The following is an 18,598-nucleotide window of genomic DNA, read 5'->3' on the forward strand; positions in this document are numbered from 1 at the left end:
TACCACAGGTGGACTCCAATCAAGTTGTAGAAACATTTCAAGGATGATCTACGGAAACCGGATACACCTGAGCTGAATTTCGAGTCTCATAGCAAAGGGTTTGAATATGTATTACTTAATTTAAAAAAAATACATTTTCAAAAATGTCTAAAAAAACTGTTTTGGCTTTGTCATTATGGGGTATTGTGTGTAGATTGCTGATCCTTTTTTTGTAATCCATTTTAGAAGACTAACGTAACAAAATGTGAAAAAAAGTGTTTCAGGAGGCACTGTAGGTCAACTTGTAGGCTAGTGAAAGCATGAAATGCTGTTATTTTAAGCAATAACCAACAGAGGGCAGCAAAAACGACTAAATATCTGTGTTGGGGTTTCAAGATGAATTGGGGCCCTGCAATGATGTGTTTACAGTGCCTTCAGAAAGTATTCATACCCCTTGACTTACTGCACATTTTATTGTATTACAGCCAGAATTCAAAATGGATTAAATATTTTTTTCTTCTCACCCTTCTACACACAATACTCTAAAATGACAAAGTGAAAACACATTTTTGCAAATGTATTGAAAATGAAATACAGGAATATTAACATGAGTCAATAATTGTAGAAGGACCTTTGGCAGTGATTACAGCTGTGAGTCTTTTGGGGTAAGTCTCTTAGAACATTGCACTCCTGGATTGTACAATATTTGCCCATTATTCTTCAACAAATTCTTCAAGCTCTGTCAAGTTGATTGGTGAACATTGCTCAACAGCCATTTTCAAGTCTTTCCATAGATTTTCAACCCGATTTAAGTCCAAACTGTAACTAGGCCACTCAGAAACATTCAATGTCGTCTTGGTAAGCAACTCCGGTGTAGATTTGGCCTTCTGTTTTAGGTTATTGTCCTGCTGAAAAGTTAGTCTCCCCATGTCTGGAAAGCAAACTGAACCAGGTTTTCCTCTAGGATATCTCTTGTGCATATTCCGTTAATTGTATTTATTTTCTAAACTCCCTAGTCCTTATCGATGCTAAGCATACCCATAACATGATGCAGCCACCACCACGCTTGAAAATATAGTGGTACGCAGTGATGTGTTGGACTTGCCCCAAACATAATGCTTTATATTCAGGACAAAAAGCTCATTTCTTTGCCACATTTTTTGCCATATTACTTTAGTGCCTTGTTGCAAACAGGATGCATATTTTTATTCTGTTCCTTCTTTTCACTCTGTCAATTACGTTAGTTAGTATTGTGGAGTAACTACAATTTTGTAGATCCATCCTTAGTTCTCACATCACAACCATTAAACTCCAACCATTTTAAAATCCCCATTGGCCTCATGGTGAAATCCCTGAGCAGTTACCTTCCTCTCCAGCAACTGAGTTAGGAAGGACACCTGTATCTTTGTAGTGACTGAGTGTATTGATACATCATCCAAAGCCTAATTAGTTACTTCACCATACTCAAAGGGATATTCAGCATCTACTTGTACTTTATTGACACATCTACCAATCGTGTCCTTCTTTGCAGGACTTTGGAAAAACCTCCCTGGTCTTTGTGGTGGAATAGGTTGTTGAAATTCACTACTTGATCGAGGGACCTTACAGATAATCATATGTGTCGGGTACAGAGATGGGGTAGTCATTCAAACATGTAATGATTCCATTCAACTTAAGCGATTTGTTGAGCACATTTTTACTCCTGAACTAATTTAGGCTTGCCCTAAAGTAGTTGAATACTTGCCTCAAGCCATTTCAGCTTTTTCATATTTTTTTCTAACATTCTCTACAAACAAAATTCCACTTACATTATGGGGTAGTGTCTAGATCAGTGACAAAAAAACACCATTGAATCAAATTTAAATTCAGTGCAGAAGTAATGGTTTGTGAATACAGTGCCTTTGGAAAGTATTCAGACCCCTTGACTTTTTCCACTTCGTTAGGTTACAGCCTTATTCTAAAATTCATTAAGTCATTTCCCCCCCTCATCTACACACAATACCCCATGACAAAGCAAAAAAATGAAATATCATATTTACATAAGTATAGAGACCCTGTGCTCAGTACTTTCTAGGAGGAGCAACTTTGGCAGTGATTACAGAATCAAGTATTCTTGGGTATGACAATACAAGCTTGACACACCTGTATTTGGGGAGTTTCTTCCATTCTTCCCTCAAGCTCTGTCAGGTTGGATGGGGAGCGTCGCTGCACAGCTATTTTCAGGTCTCTTCAGAGATTTTTGATTGGGTTCAAGTCCGGGCTCTGGCTAGGCCCTCAAGGACATTCAGAGACTTGTCCTGGAGACACTCCATTATCTTGGTTGTGTGCTTAGGGTCGTTGTCCTGTTGGAAGGTGAATCTTTGACCCAGTCTGAGGTCCTGAGCAGGTTTTCATCAAGGATCACTCTGTACTTTGCTCCGTTCATCTTTCCCTCGATCCTGACTAGTATTCCAGTCCCTGCCGCTGAAAAAGATCCCCACACTATGATGCTGCCACTACCATGCTTCACCTTAGGGATGGTGCCAGATTTCCTCCAGATGTAACACTTGGCATTCAGGCCAACACATTCAATCTTGGTTTCATCAGATCAGAAAATCTTGTTTCTCATGGTCTGACAGTCCTTTAGGTGCCTTTTAACAAACTCCAATTGGGCTGTCATGTGCCTTTTACTGAGGAGTGGCTTCCATCTGGCCACTCTACCATAAAGGCCTGATTGGTGGAGTGCTGCAGAGATGGTTGTTCTTCTGGAATGTTCTTCCATCTCCACAGAGGAACTTCAGAGCAACCATCGGGTCTCGGTCACCTTCGTAACCAAGGCCCTTCTCCCCCGATTGCTCTGTTTGGCCGGACAGCCAGCTCTAGGAAGAGTCTCTGTGGTTCCAAACTTCTTCCACTTAAGAATGATAGAGGCCACTGTGTTCTTGGGGACTTTCAATGCTGACCAAATGTTCTGGTACCCTTCCCCTTATCTGTGCCTCGCCACAATCCTGTTTCGGCGCTCTACGGACAATTCCTTTGACCTCTTGGATTGTTTTTTTTTGCTCTGATGTGCACTGTCAACTGTGGGACCTTATATAGACAGGTGTGTGCCTTTCCAAATCATGTCCAATCAATTGAATTTACCACAGGTGGAATCCAATCAAGTTGTAGAAACATCTCAAGGATGATCAATGGAAACAGGATGCACCTGATCAAAATGTTTAGTTTCATAGCAAAGGGTCTGAGAAATTATGTAAAGGTATCTTTTTCTAAATGTTTTTAATTTTCTAAAAACCTGGTTTACTTTGTCATCATGGGGTATTGTGTGTAGATTGCTGAGGATATTTTTTTTATTCAATCAATTTTAGAATAAGTCCTTTCTAAAGGCACTGTACATGTACATCATTGGGACCTACCCTTGTGTAGTTTCAGAATGTGATTTGTTCAATTTACAAATTGACTCCTGAGGTACCCAATGGAGGGTGTTCGGTGTAGAAATGTTTTACTTTTTCGGTGGGAGCTCACATTGAGGAGGAGCCCTGATTTGATATGGGGATGCCCATGTCTCCTATGGCTCCCGTTATTGGAATGATGAGCTTGGATGAACATTTAACATAAGTGGGTTCGGGGCTGTTTCTTGAGGGCCTGAGGCTTTAAATGAGACAGAAGATTTAAGGTATTGCAGATAGAAAATTAACTGTCAGTTGCAATAGAACCTTGTTTCCTTAGTCTGGTCCCAGATCTGTTTGTGCTATATTTCCACTCCTGGTCATGCAAAACATGTTTAGCATTAGCTCTCGTTTACACAAGAGGGGGGCCTCTTGGGTTCTCAATTGAAACATGGACAATGGCTTGGCCAATGTGTACAACAGTACCGATGCTCTTTTTAAATAATCATTGCTTGCGGTACTGTTTTGGTAACTTTGTCATTGAGGGGGGAAAAAGTCAAATACACGTTTTTTCTATTTGTTTTACACGGGTCCCACATGTTATGGCTAGTTTACAGAAGAGAGGTGCTCACCTGTTCTAATTAGCTATTTAGCGTCTCAGAACACCTGTGTGTAAAGGAAGACTGAATGGTGTTGTAACATAAAAGCACTGGCTGGAACTGTGTTAAAACAGTACGTGCATATTTTGCACAATTATTTTGATGTGATATGAAAGTAGAGGGCCTTACGTTTATAAAACTGTATTGCAATTGAGTGTCGATTCAGATGGAACATTTGCCTGTCAGAGCACCTCTTAACATAAGGACCTTGGACGTTAAAAGAGTAGACTAGCCTTTAGCACATCTTGGGCTAATTTGCCATATGACACGGTGTAACGTCAGCATAAACAGAGATTGGTACCCAGGCTAATGTTTTCTATTAGTGGCTTCTTATTTCCTTCAACCACACTGAAAAATCGGTACGCCACTGTCTGTTTAATACAATTCGTGGAGGTGACATATGAACATAATTAAAACTTGAATGGCTAGTCTGAAATCAAGTCAGACCTTCTTAGATCTGAAATAATCGGATGAGTAAAAAAAAAATCCACCGAGACACCTGGTAGGTTCCACCATATTGCTTACACCCATCAGATATTGCGGTAAATGTGTAGCTAGCTATGGTTAGTGTTTGATTTCACACTGGGTTGTTTGGCCAGCTGGAAAATAATCAGCGTAGACGCAGTCAAAACCTGGGGGGCGCTTCAACTCTAGTTAGTCTATAGCCCACCCGAGATTCAGCGACCCAGCAAACTGAGCATAGCGCGGAGGGACAAACTCGGAATTAAACTTGATTACATATGTCGCTTTAGCTAGTTATTCTGATATTCAAACCTGCTAGTATAGACCGCGAGCTACAACTTATATACCACATTTATAAAAGCAAGACCAAAGACGCACCGAGCGAGCTAACTTACTGGCCAAGTAACATAGCAAGCTAACTAACGTACGTAGCGGGTCAGGAAGAATACAGGACGTTGCGGTTGTTTTGCTCGTGTACCATTTTAGCTAACCGGCAGTTCATTTTCAGTTTAACTCGCGGATTCGTACCTCTGCCGTGGAGGGAAACTGGCCTACGCTGTCTAGCAATCTAGAGTTGGCAAAGCAAGCTCGCTGATAACGTTTTCATCATTACAACGGAGGGTCGATAGTGTATTATAGTTAATAATATTTATCTAGCGAGTGTTTTTTTTATCCCTCTAAAGAGGACGTTTGACTGCTGCTATCGGCGTGGCCAAAGTTTGGTAGAATCCCCGGACTAGATTTGACCGTCTACTTGTGGGAACAAACCTCGCTTTGGGTGGAGCTTTGGCTCGTATAGCCCTCTAACTTGACAGCTCATCCTTCCACTGCACAGCTCCGTGTGTAACTGGCATACCACTTTTCTCCATTGAGTGGAATAGGCGTACCAATGTAAGATAGCTTGTGAATACAGGGTTACCTTTTCACGTGAATAGAGCTGGTATTTCAGATACTTGTGAATCCAGAACTTTGAACAGTACTTATATTCTATTGATAGGTAGCTAACTACTAACGTTATATTCCTACTACCTGGACTAGGTATGGTATTTCATTGACGATTGAGTAACTTCAGCTAGCTGGATAGCTAGCTAGTTAGCTAGCTAGAACTTTAGCTCGCTAGCTAACTAGCTAGTTTAATTACTCATAGCTAGCTAACGTTAGCCCCGAGCTAAGGCTACGTATGAGTAACTTTTTGATAAGTTGGCTAGCTAACTAAATTAGCTACACAAACAATATAGTCCCCAGTTCTGCAATAACGAACACGGAGGACAGATGTACAGTGAGTTTTGAGATTCTGTTAAGAAGTTACCCCCCGAAAATCTGTTAAGATGTCAACCCGGACGCCATTATTAACAATTGAACATTCGTCAAACCAGGTAAGCCAACTGCAGTTGCGGTATATCAGACAATTTTTAGGTAGCTAATTTAGCTAGCCTGAGCTAGTTAACCTAAACCACACAAACCCTCTTTCTTTTCCTAGCCCCCAGGCTTGCTATCTTCCTAACTTGGCTACCTTACCAATCACATTGTTTGTGGCAAGGAGGTATTGCATGGTGTAGAATTGAAGTTTTTTTAAAATAGATATTTAGCTAGCGAACTATGATTAAATAACGTTAGAGGGCTAATAGCCTAACTAGCTAGGAAACGTTATTGTAACCAGGTTTAGACACTTTATGAAGCATTTCAGTATGACATGCCAATACTTTTTAAAACTCACTTTTCCATGTCTTCTTCAAATCGTGTCAACAGGAGCAGATGTAATCTCTAACATTAATGTCTACACAGAATATATCAATCATGTTTACTTTTATATTTTTTGACAACTTTATAGGTCTTCCCCTTTTCCTGTATGCCCCCACATTGTTTGAGTGACTTTGTCTAACTCGTCAACAGATCATTCACTGCCAGTAAGTCAAGTTGTAGGCCCAACTAGATATTGCCACTTCTACAACTGTTGAGTGTGAGCTGCATCCTCTGCCATCTTGTTTGTGTTAGCCAGTAGCTCGTGTCTGAACTGGAATGGGGGATTCCATCATACAAATTGCCTGAGAGTGTCCTAAATATACTTTTAGTAGGAATAGCTCAAATCAGGTGTAAGTAGAGGACAGCATAATTTACATTTGTGCATTTGAGGAGCAACTCAGTCATGAACACACATCTGCTTGCAGTGAAGGCTGGCTCTCATTACTGACAATAATGACATTATGAAACAATTGTCTATTCAAATCACAAATTGCTCATCTTTATACATGGGTAGCAGAGATGTTGACGCATTCCATTGTGGTGAAAATACCCTAACTTGCACATGCTACTAATTCCAAGGTTTTGTTTGCCACTGAATTTGGCTGAAGCAAGGAGTGGTACCCTGCCCAGCTTGTTTGATTACAGACTGCTGTTGACCAGGGACTCAATGTTCTTCCTTACCCCAGTTTCTCTGTTCGTTAAAACCAGCATTTCCAGTTGAGCTGGGCGTAGGATATGTGTGAAGGCCAAGGGGAGTGCTTCTTTTCTCCACTTTGGACAGATTAGCATTATTTGTATGCACGCACATCTGTCAGAGTTTCCCTGTGTGTGTACTCATACATTTTAGCAGAGGCTAATATCCAGAGCGACATACAGGTGCAATTCGGGTTAAGTGCCTTGCTCAAGGGGACATTGGAAGATTTTTCACCTAGTCAACTCAGGGATTCTAACCAGCAACCTTTTGGTTACTGGCCCAATACTCTTGACCGCTAGGCTACCTGCCTCTCACTTTCTCCTGTATCTGTTAGTAATTATGGTTCTGGATATGGCATCATATTTATGATTGGTCAATGAAAGATGAAGAGAATATTTATCCATCTGGTTGTAGGCCTGTTGAAAACAATTAGGTTTTTACTATCTGGTTTCAGTGACAGTGTCTATGTTTTTACCAGCCCTTAGTGATCTTGGTTTCTCCCTGTGGTCTTTCTGTCATGACCTAACCCCAATCATATACTTGTGGGTATTAATAGCTCACATAGGCAGGGGTGGGATGATTTTAAAAGCTTGTGTCAACACTCTTTTTCTTCTACCTTTGTTTAAAATTATCATTAGGTTTCTTGTCTGAAAGGATTCATCACTATCGAGTATTCCTTTTTCAGCTTTTTAGCTTGTGCTGTCTTCTCGGAGGAAAAGGTTGACAGATTTTTAGTTCTGCTACGTATTTTTACATTTAGGCTTACTAATTAATGTATTCTCTTACAACATAGGCTACCTGTCTTTATCTATACTGAACAAAAATGTAAATGCAACCATTTTAGAGTTCAAGTGTATATGTAAGTAAATCGGTCAATTGAAATAAATTCCTTAGGCCCTAATCTATGGATTTCACATGGGCCCAACCACTGGGGAGCCAGGCCCAGCCAATCAGAATGAGTCCGTCCACCACCCCAGATAATCCCCACAGGTGAAGAACCCGGATGTAGACATCCTGGGCTGGCGTGGTTACATGTGCGATTGTGAGGCTGGTTGGATGTACTACCAAATTCTCTAAAATGACGGAGGCGGCTTATGGTAGAGAAATGAACAGTAAATTCTCTGCGAACAGCTTTTGTGGACATTCCTGCAGCCAACATGCCAAGTGCACACTTCGTCAACTTGAGACATCTGTGGCATTGTGTTATGTGACGAAACTGCACATTTTAGTGGTCTTTTATTGTCCCCAGCACAAGGTGCATCTGTATAAAGATCATGCTGTTTAATCAGCTTCTTGATATGCCACACCTGTCAGGTGGATGGATTATCTTGGCAAAGGAGAAATGCTCAGTAACAAGGATGTAAACAAGTTTGTGCACAAAATGAGAGAAATAAGCTTGTTTTTCGTATGGAACATTTCTGTGATCTTTTATTTCACCTCATGAAACATGGGACCAACACTTTACATGTTTATATTTTTGTTCAGTATAGAATATATAAAACCAGAGCCCCAGTGGTGTGTGTTCCTCCAGTGCAGTGCAGGTCTGTGATTGTGCAAGCCCATGGTTGTGGTCCTTTTCATTTTAGCAGCTTGAGTTGTGCTCAATTATAATTAAAGACTAAACAAAACTGGGTTGCAATTGACATTTCTATCCCCATAGTTCCACTATGCCATGTGTTTTGATTTCAGGATGTTCTACTCATGTTATTGAGGTAAAGGACTGTCAGAAGTTTATGAAGAGGGGACTGGAGGGAGAGCTCAGTTAGTGTCTATTTGTGGTTCTTGCTGCCGCTACCGTGACTGGAAATAGCCGTGTGTGATATTAATACCCAGATAAATGACAAGCTGGCTCACTCGCCTCCTTTATTTACCAGTTTGTCTCTCTCTCCCCACCAGTCTGTTACTTTGTTTACTCGCTTTTCTTCTTTCCCTCTTAAGTTTCAATAAATTGAGCAGGCAAGAAACACTTTTCCTCTGACAGGTAGCCTAACAATTACTAATAGTCCTATTTTCATTTATTAAATATGTTCACGTCTTTAGGCCTAGGCTATTTTTTTGTTGGAAAAAATGTGCTTGTGTCCTTGTTTGACTACTGTGTTTTGCTCAGTCTGAATTGAAAGCTTTTCTCTGAGTATGTTAAGGAGAGCGAGATGTGAGGCGACAGCTAGGCTAGAGTGAGTGAGTGTTTTGTTTCTGTGTGTGTATGAGAAGGTTGGGGAGGGAGGAGGGCAGAGTAGAGGACAGGTTTAAGCAGCAGGTCCCCATGGCAACACTCCCACAGCAAGACTATTTTTTCAGAGAGGGACCATTCCTTCTGATCTTAGCAACGCTAAAGCATTTCCCCAACCTCTCATAGCAGCATTGCACATTAAACAATCGAGAACATAAGATTTGTTGGAGTAAAGTTATCAAGTATAAAATAACGTTAGTGCAATTGTGACAACAGGCACAAGTGTAAGTCAACAGATACTTTTAGAGGGTACAGTTTAGAGGTCGACCAATTATGATTTTTCAACACCGATACCGATTATTGGAGGACCAAAAAAGCCGATACCTATTAATCGGCCGTTTTTTTAAATTTTTAAATTTAAATTTTTTTTGTAATAATGACAATTACAACAATACTGAATTAACACTTATTTTAACTTAATATAATACATCAATGAAATCAATTTGGCCTCAAGTAAATAATGAAACATGTTCAATTTGGTTTAAATAATGCAAAAACAAAGTGTTGGAGAAGAAAGTAAAAGTGCAGTATGTGCTAATGTTTCAGTTCCTTGCTCAGAACATTTGAAAGCTGGTGGTTCCTTTTAACATGAGTCTTCAATATTCCCAGGTAAGAAGTTTTAGGTTGTAGTTATTATAGGACTATTTCCCTCTACCATTTGTATTTCATTAACCTTTGACTATTGGATGTTCTTATAGGCACTTTAGTATTGCAAGTGTAACAGTATAGCTTCCGTCCCTATTAGCGCGCGCTAACTAGCTAGCCATTTCACTTCGATTACACCAGCCTCATCTCGGGAGTTGATAGGCTTGAAGTCATAAACAGCGCAATGCTTGACGCACAACGAAGAGCTGCTGGCAAAACACACGAAAGTGCTGTTTGAATTAATGTTTACGCGCCTGCTTCTGCCTACCACCGCTCAGATACTTGTATGCTTGTATGCTCAGTCAGATTATATGCAAAGCAGGACACGCTAGATAATATCTAGTAATATCATCAACCATGTGTAGTTAACTGGTGATTATGATAGATTTTTTAAAATAAGTTTAATGCAAGCTCGCAACTTACTTTGGCTTACTGCATTCGCGTAACAGGCAGTCTCCTTGTGGAGTGCAACGAGAGAGAGGCAGGTTGTTATTGCGTTGGACTAGTTAACTGTAAGGTTGCAAGATTGGATCTCCCGAGCTGACAAGGTGAAAATCTGTCGTTCTACCGCTGAACTAGGCAGTTAACCCACCGTTCCTAGGATGTCATTGAAAATAAGAATATATTCTTAACTGACTTGCCTAGTTAAATAAAGGTGTTAAAAATAAAATGAATTCGGCGCCCAAAAATACCGATTTCCGATTGTTATGAAAACTTGAAATCGGCCCTAATTAATCGGCCATTCCGATTAATCGGCCGACCTCTAGTACAGTTGTGAATGCAATACATTTCAAGAAATGTGTATTGATGGTTTAAGCTGGACTAGGGGGGTGGGGATAAGAGGGAGAATGGTTGCTAAGGTAGATGGGTAAAGCTAGTTCAATAGCCTATGATGTTATATATGGACCAGATAATGGAAAAAGTTTTCAGGTTAATTTCTTGAAGGAGTTACTAGAGTACTAGTTACTGAGCACATTCATCATGTGTTTGTGTGTGAGTAACCTGATTTGACACCAGGTAAATGTTTGAAAAGGTAATTGGGCAGTGTTTTTAAAAGGGGTGTGGTACAGAGACTACTACAATACACGGATTTGCTCATCTGTTAAAACCAATTGGTGATGAGTTTTAAGGAGATCAAAGTTGTGCTTCCTGTTGTATTCTCTTTAGTATTGGGGAATCCTTGACCTTCCCCCTTCTATTTTTTTTTCTCTCCCTCTCATATCCGCCCTTCTTTCTCCTGATTGTTTCTGTGGCACAGCTGTCTGAGCATGTCAGCTCTTGTCCATCGGGCTGCTTCCCTCCCTGGTCATGTCTCACCAGTGCTGCTGCTCCCTCAGCCAGACAAACCTAGGCACGTCTCACTGGCACTAGGAACCTGACCCTGTCATTGTGTCAGCCATTTTGTTAACTTTTTTATTTTTTTTGTGTAGGGGGGTAAATCACAATACTTCCTCAAATTACCCAAACAAACTTCCTGTTGACCGTTGGGACCGGTGAGGTTGTGTCTGGCCCTCTGGAGAGCCTGGCTGTGCGTGCTGTGTGTCCTATTTTAGCCTGAGACCTCATTGCCCCCTGTGTCCCACTTCTTGGTCATCCATCCAAGCCATCAACACTCCCTTTATGCTTTGAAATCTGTGTCGAGGGGGACATTGACAATCTCAACTCTGTCCACACACTTTTCTTAGAGCATAGCTGAAGTCTGTCTCTTCATAGAGGAAGTGACAAGGTTCCTATAGCCTGAATGGTATCTGGATGGTCAGTTCTCATGCTACTGTTAGCAATGGATGGAGTCCACAAGTTCCACTTCAAGCATCAAAATAACAGGTCAAGTACATTTGCATGTGTAGTTGTTTTGTGCGTATCGCTGAATGATTCATGTCAGAGTTTTTTTGACAGAATGATAGCCGGCTGATAATTGAGGTTTTTCCCTAATACTACCGGCTAATATAGAGAAAATGATTTTTGAATTTCAAATCTGTCATCTTCAAGTGTTTGAGTGTGGTTCTTGCCTCTCTCCACCTGATGCTGAACAAAGAGACGTGGGGCTGTATATGTAATTGATGAGACCCTCTAGGTCCCTCAGGCTTTTCCTGGTTGCACTCTCCTCAGCCTTTCTCTGTCTTTCGCTGTCAGTCAGTCAGCCCTGGAGCTGAGCTTCCATGACTTTGACTGTATGTCTGCATTGCTCTCGGTTTTGTCTGATATTATGTGTATTTGTGAACATGTTTTATTTATGCATCTTTGAATGTGCTGCTGTCTGTGTGCCAGCCTCTGCGATTGCGTTTTAGTTTGTGTGGTAGACTAATGTGCATATCTGGTAGGGATAGAAGTGCCGGCTGCTGTACTGAAGGTCAAAGCTGTGTTTGTGAGGACTGCGACTGCGTTGCTGACGCTCTGTTACTGCAGAGCATCCTCTGCAGATGAGCTGGGTGCAAGACACCTCTTTGACATGCAGTGGACACTTTCCCCTCACACTCCCGACACACAACAAACCCACTGTAGAGTGATGGCTAAACCATGTCTGCCAGCACAGAAATGAAAAGGAAAACAAAAACGAGGTCCGCACACTGAAAGTGTGGTAGTCTGGCTTACCCTGTTCTGCTCTGTATGGAGCTCTCTGTGATGAGGCACTTCCTCATGCATTTATGCCCGAGTGTGTTTTTTGTTGTGTATGTGTGTGGGAGGGAGGGAGCGTTTAGATGACAGCTGCCTTCTGGCTCATTGGCTCCTGCTGGTTCTACAGGCAGACTTGCAACAAGCTTCTGATTTATCGCTCTGTGAAAACTCTGGGGCGGGACTCAACACAGACACGACACAGGTGTTACGTAATTGAACACAAAGCAGGCACACCTTTTGAAATGCAGATATTGGTGCGTAAAAAAAAAAGTCTTACGTGGAATGCTGTTTTGTTTCTGAAAGGGAAGTGGCTTGTTGGGAAATGTGACGTACTGTCTTTGTCTTATAGCCCGTGCTTTTTGTTTCTTCTTGGATTAAGTAGAAGAGCAGAACTTGACTTATATTACACAACGTTGTTTGTGTCAACTGTCAATTATTCACCCTATGCCAAATAGCCTTAACATTTCTGTCAAATTCATTGTACATGACATTAACATTGCTCTTGATAAGAATCCGTTGAATTTTCCAGTTCAGAATGCAGAGAAGTAGTTCCGCTTGTGCCCAGACTTGGAACACGGAAACTAAGGTCCATGCGGAACAAAACGGTGCCCGTGTCAATAGCTTTTCTGTCCACTTATGTATGCTCAAAAGGTAACAATCTCCTCGAGAGCGAGCGCAGAAGGATACATTGCAGAGTTTGTGAATACAGAGAGAGCAGGGACATGTAAACAGATACCCCCCCCCCCCCCTTCAGTCACCTTCTCATCCTTGCTTTCCGGGTCTCCCACACACAAACTACCCCTCTTGCACCTTTCCCCATAAAGGTACTGTACCTTCATATTTTTTTGGTCTTGGTCACCCCCGTTCCTTCTCACTTTTGTCTTCTTGAGTCACTCTTCAGTCCCACCAACACTTTCTCTCTGTCCTGTTTGCTTGTCAGTGTGGATTTGAGTTGCTAGTAGAGACAAACATGCCCTCTGTCAGTGACAGCCTCATTAGCTGAGAGGTGGGGTGACTATGTAGATTAGTAAAAAGCACGAGCTGAAATTATTGTAGAGGTGCTGAACCATACTCCCTGTTACTAGCCGGCTACCACCCTCTACTCTACCCTGCACCTTATAGACTGCTGCCCTATGTACAGTCATTGAACACTGGTCACTTTAATGTTTACATATTGTTTTATCCATTTCATATGTGTATGCTGTATTCTAGTCAAGGATCATCCTATATAACTACTACTGTACACAGCTTTTCTATCCATATAGACTACTGTTCATACGGTATATTTCACACCCATTATATACATATATACACTGCTCAAAAAAATAAAGGGAACACTTAAACAACACAATGTAACTCCAAGTCAATCACACTTCTGTGAAATCAAACTGTCCACTTTGGAAGCAACACTGATTGACAATAAATTTCACATGCTGTTGTGCAAATGGAATAGACAACAGGTGGAAATTATAGGCAATTAGCAAGACACCCCCAATAAAGGAGTGGTTCTGCAGGTGGTGACCACAGACCACTTTTCAGTTCCTATGCTTCCTGGCTGATGTTTTGGTCACTTTTGAATGCTGGCGGTGCTTTCACTCTAGTGGTAGCATGAGACGGAGTCTACAACCCACACAAGTGGCTCAGGTAGTGCAGCTCATCCAGGATGGCACTTCAATGCGAGCTGTGGCAAGAAGGTTTGCTGTGTCTGTCAGCGTAGTGTCCAGAGCATGGAGGCGCTATCAGGAGACGTGGGAGGGCAACAACCCAGCAGCAGGACCGCTACCTCCGCCTTTGTGCAAGGAGGAGCAGGAGGAGCACTGCCAGAGCCCAGAAACAGACTCCATGAGGGTGGTATGAGGGCCCGACGTCCACAGGTGGGGGTTGTGCTTACAGCCCAACACAGTGCAGGACGTTTGGCATTTGCCAGAGAACACCAAGATCGGCAAATTTGCCACTGGCACCCTGTGCTCTTCACAGATGAAAGCAGGTTCACACTGAGCACGTTACAGTCTGGAGACGCCGCGGAGAACGTTCTGCTGCCTGCAACATCCTCCAGCTTGACCGGTTTGGCGGTGGGTCAGTCATGGTGTGGGGTGGCATTTCTTTGGGGGGGTAGCACAGCCCTCCATGTGCTCGCCAGAGGTAGTCTGACTGCCATTAGGTACCGAGATGAGATCCTCAGACCCCTTGTGAGACCATATGCTGGTGCGGTTGGCCCTGGGTTCCTCCTAATGCAAGACGATGCTCGACCTCATGTGGCTGGAGTGTGTCAGCAGTTCCTGCAAGTGGAAGGCATTGATGCTATGGACTGGCCCGCCCGTTCCCCAGACCTGAATCCAATTGAGCACATCTGGGACATCATGTCTCGCTCCATCCACCAACGCCACGTTGCACCACACTGTCCAGGAGTTGGCGGATGCTTTAGTCCAGGTCTGGGTGGAGATCCCTCAGGAGACCATCCGCCACCTCATCAGAAGCATGCCCAGGCGTTGTAGGGAGGACATACAGGCCCGTGGAGGCCACACATACTACTGAGCCTCATTTTGACTTGTTTTAAGAACATTACATCAAAGTTGGATCAGCCTGTAGTGTGGTTTTCCATTTTGATTTTGAGTGTGACTCCAAATCCAGACCTCCATGGGTTGATAAATTTGATTTCCATTGATAGTTTGTGATTTTGTTGTCAGCACATTCAACTATGTAAAGAAAAAAGTATTTACTAAGAATATTTCATTCATTCAGATCTAGGATGTTATTTTAGTGGTCCCTTTATTTTTTGAGCAGTGTATTTATATTCTGGACTCTGACATGGCTTGTTCTGATATTTCTTCCTTTACCTGTTTTGGAGGTGTGTGTGTGTGTGTGTGTTAGGTATTACTGTACTGTTGGAGCTAGAAACATAAGCATTTCACTGCTACTGCGATAATATCTCATATGTTTACACGACCAGTACATTTTTGTTTTTTGTTTTTTTTTACTAACAGAGTGAACCGTATAATAAGGTTGCACACTCTACAGTACCTTCAGAAAGTATTCATACCCCATGACTTGTTGTTGATATGACCGGGTCTGGATCCAACCAGGTCTATAAGGAACTGGTGTAGTTGTCCTCGGGTCCATTCAGAATTTCATTATTATTTCATTATTTATTTATGCATACATTTGGAGACTTCTACTTGAGGTCCAACATCCCTGTCACAACAGACAATGCCAGGAACATTGTGAATGCGGTCATAGAAGTTGGTCTTGTACCACAAATGGGGTGCTTTTTAGTTTTGTGTCTCTTGCCAAATTAACTACAGTAACTGTTGGCATTTAATTTTCCCGCTGTAATGTTACCGAACCGTAACCCCATAACTGTGAAACGTACACCCTTCATTTCTGAACACTGCTACATTCATGAGGATGCTACCATGATTACAGATAATCATGAATTGTGAAAAATGATAAGTAAGAAACTTTGAGGAACAAAGGTCATAACCACCCCAAAAAATGCTAACACCCAAAATGATACGCTACATTATTCACCATTCAGTTCCCATTGGGCAAAACATAATCCGAAACACAACCAAAACAAACTAAAAATGCATTCAACAAGTTTGTAGTCACACGATTGATGTAGTCATTGTGTGCTAGGAATATGGGACCAAATACTAAACTTTTGACTAATTGAATCATTGTGAATTTGTTTAGTCATTCCACCTCAAAAAGCACACAAGAATTTCGACACCCACTATCTCCGATTTTTCTAACATTGTTACTTTAGTTTAAAGCAAATAAGATGATCATTCATTAAATATAATTTGATTAAATTAATGAATTGCACCCAAATTGGCTATTTAATTTTTTTAATAGGATTCATATCTTCAATAAATATGGTACCTAACATCCGATTTGGACCATTCTTCCTAACAACGAGTAAGATGAGCTATCCAATAAAAGGATCAAAAGGCACCCACAACCCCACCCCCAACAACCAGTACAGTATCAGTTCTCTGTCTGCTGCATTCCCTGTGAATCTTTTTTTTTTTTTTTTTCAGAGAAATTAGCCATTGGAGTCACAAGCTATTGGTTTTCTGCCCAAAGTTGCAAAGAAAATATTGTGATCCATTTAATAAACACAAGAGACTAGTCAAATTTGATAAAAGGGTGTTGCGGAAGCAGCAAGAACAGCAGCATCCAGTGTGCAAACCTGGTACTTTCACACTAATTTATGTAAATAATGCAAGCAACTTCAATGGTTAATTTCTCTGAACAGGGGAGGAAAACAACATCACCAGATTCACAGGGAATACATAACACGGTTAGGAAGAAGTTTGGTCCAAATTGGATGTTTTGGTGCTATAACTGTTAAATATTATGTGAATTCTATAAATTTAAAAGGCCAAGTTGTCTGAAATTTTAAACAAAATTTTTCAGGAAAGCCATCTTATGTTTCTAACTACAGAAATAATTCCAGAACAGTCTGAGATGGTGGGTATCGTGGCTTGCTGAAATGACATAGAATGACCCCAAATACTTATGAAAAAAGGTCAAATGGGGGGACTAGATGCATAAAGTGCTTTCATTTCTAAACGGTGAAACATATGTATGAAAACCCCCTTAAAAGGTGACATTCTGAACTATCATGAAACATTTGATCTCCAATTCAAAATGCTGGCGTATAGAGCCAAATTTACACATTTCAGCTTCACTGTCCAAATAAAGAGGGGAGTATATGCTCCCAACAATTTTTTAATGGGTGAACCTAATTGCTTAGGTTGACCCATTTAAATAGTTTGGATCATACATAGTGTGCGACTTTATTTCATTATTTTTATATAGTGACTAGATTGAGAGATCAACATTATTGGACAGTATCAAGTTATGCTCACAATTGCGTTTTTCTATGAGGTCTCCTTGGATCCAAGGCTCTTTCTCCTTTGGGAGTCTAAAATGCATTGTCTCGATTTGTGTCGGAGGTGTTGTGTAGGCTAGTGTTAGGAAATCGCCACTCTTAACAGAATTTTGTTCTCCTCCTTCAGTCTCACTCCGAGTCCAAGGCAGGCGGGCGTCCTAATATGCCGCGGTGCCGGAATTCTGTCGCCACAACGCCAGACGAGCAGCCACACATTGGCAACTACCGGCTGTTGAAAACCATCGGCAAGGGCAACTTTGCCAAGGTCAAACTGGCTCGTCATGTCCTCACAGGAAAAGAGGTGAGGATAAACTGAGATCAAACCAAGTCCAAACATTGGATTTAGTGGCACTGATGTTACTGCTTTTTTGTTAGATGTGTTTAGGGATGTGACTCTTTCCTTTCAAACACGGTTTGATACGCATCTAGATACATGGGCTCTGATATGATACTTTTAGTTTGAAATTATTTGGTGCGATTCAGTTTGATTAGTGGAAGGAATCGATGTGATTTGATGCACTAACATTTGTTGTCTGAACACATTAATTTTCCAGTCTAAATTAAAAATTTGATGGCCCTCGTGTTTGTGTCTCAGGGGTTGTTAGTTTTCAAAATTTCAGATTGCATTTTATACCATTTCACCTACGTTTTATATTGAAAGTCAAGGTTTTTTTTGCATCAATAGAGTGATCATGAGTGTGCAACTATAGTTTTCCTTCATAGAAAATACATTAGTGCAACACATTTGGCAGAAAAAAAGCTTACTTTCCATCAAATGACAACAGAAGTGCAACACTACAGGTACAGTGCCATCAAACTATTCACACCTTTACTTTTTCCACATTTTGTTGTTACAAGGTGGGATTAAAATGTTGACAAAATTACAATCTAATCCAGTCTACGCAAAAAAAATAAAGTTATATTCATGTTTTCTAGTTATTTTTATATCTTGATTAGTTAAGTATTCAACCCTCTGAGTCAAAACATGTTAGAATCATTGTCGGCAGTGATTTACCGAGACTTACCCAGAAAGACTCACCGCTAAGAGCTTTGCACACCTGGAATGTACACCATTGCTGATCAATGCTAGACAGCTATTTTCAAGTCTTGCCATAGATTTTTAAGCCAATTTAAGTCAACTGGAACTAGGCCACTCAGGAACATTCAATGTCGTCTTGATAAGCAACTCCAGTGTATTGTATATTTGGCCTTGTGTTTTAGGTTCTTGTCCTGCTGAAAGGTGAATTTGTCTCCCAGTGTCTATTGGAAAGCAGACTGAACCAGGTTTTCCTCTAGGATTTTGAC

The 18,598-nt window shown here is 41.2% G+C and overlaps 1 protein-coding gene across 13 annotated transcripts in view; it reads left to right on the forward strand.

Annotated features, from left to right (window-relative positions):
• The first annotated feature begins 4,372 nt into the window (after nt 1-4,372).
• The window catches only part of LOC135550417 (serine/threonine-protein kinase MARK2-like), a 28,453-nt gene continuing 14,227 nt past the window's right edge, over nt 4,373-18,598 (forward strand). For 7 of the 13 annotated variants that reach the window (XM_064981199.1, XM_064981201.1, XM_064981206.1 and 4 more), the window contains exons 1-2: nt 4,593-5,844; nt 17,421-17,594. In XM_064981199.1, the coding sequence (XP_064837271.1) occupies nt 5,797-5,844; nt 17,421-17,594 (222 nt within the window). In that variant the 5' untranslated portion in view covers nt 4,593-5,796. Of the gene's footprint in view, nt 4,509-4,591; nt 5,845-17,420; nt 17,595-18,598 lie in introns of those variants that run through there. The other 6 variants (XM_064981207.1, XM_064981200.1, XM_064981204.1 and 3 more) reach the window with 4 other exon arrangements.

Source organism: Oncorhynchus masou, chromosome 12 (genome assembly GCF_036934945.1).
Source record: "Oncorhynchus masou masou isolate Uvic2021 chromosome 12, UVic_Omas_1.1, whole genome shotgun sequence".
NCBI classification, from domain to species: Eukaryota; Metazoa; Chordata; class Actinopteri; order Salmoniformes; family Salmonidae; genus Oncorhynchus; species Oncorhynchus masou.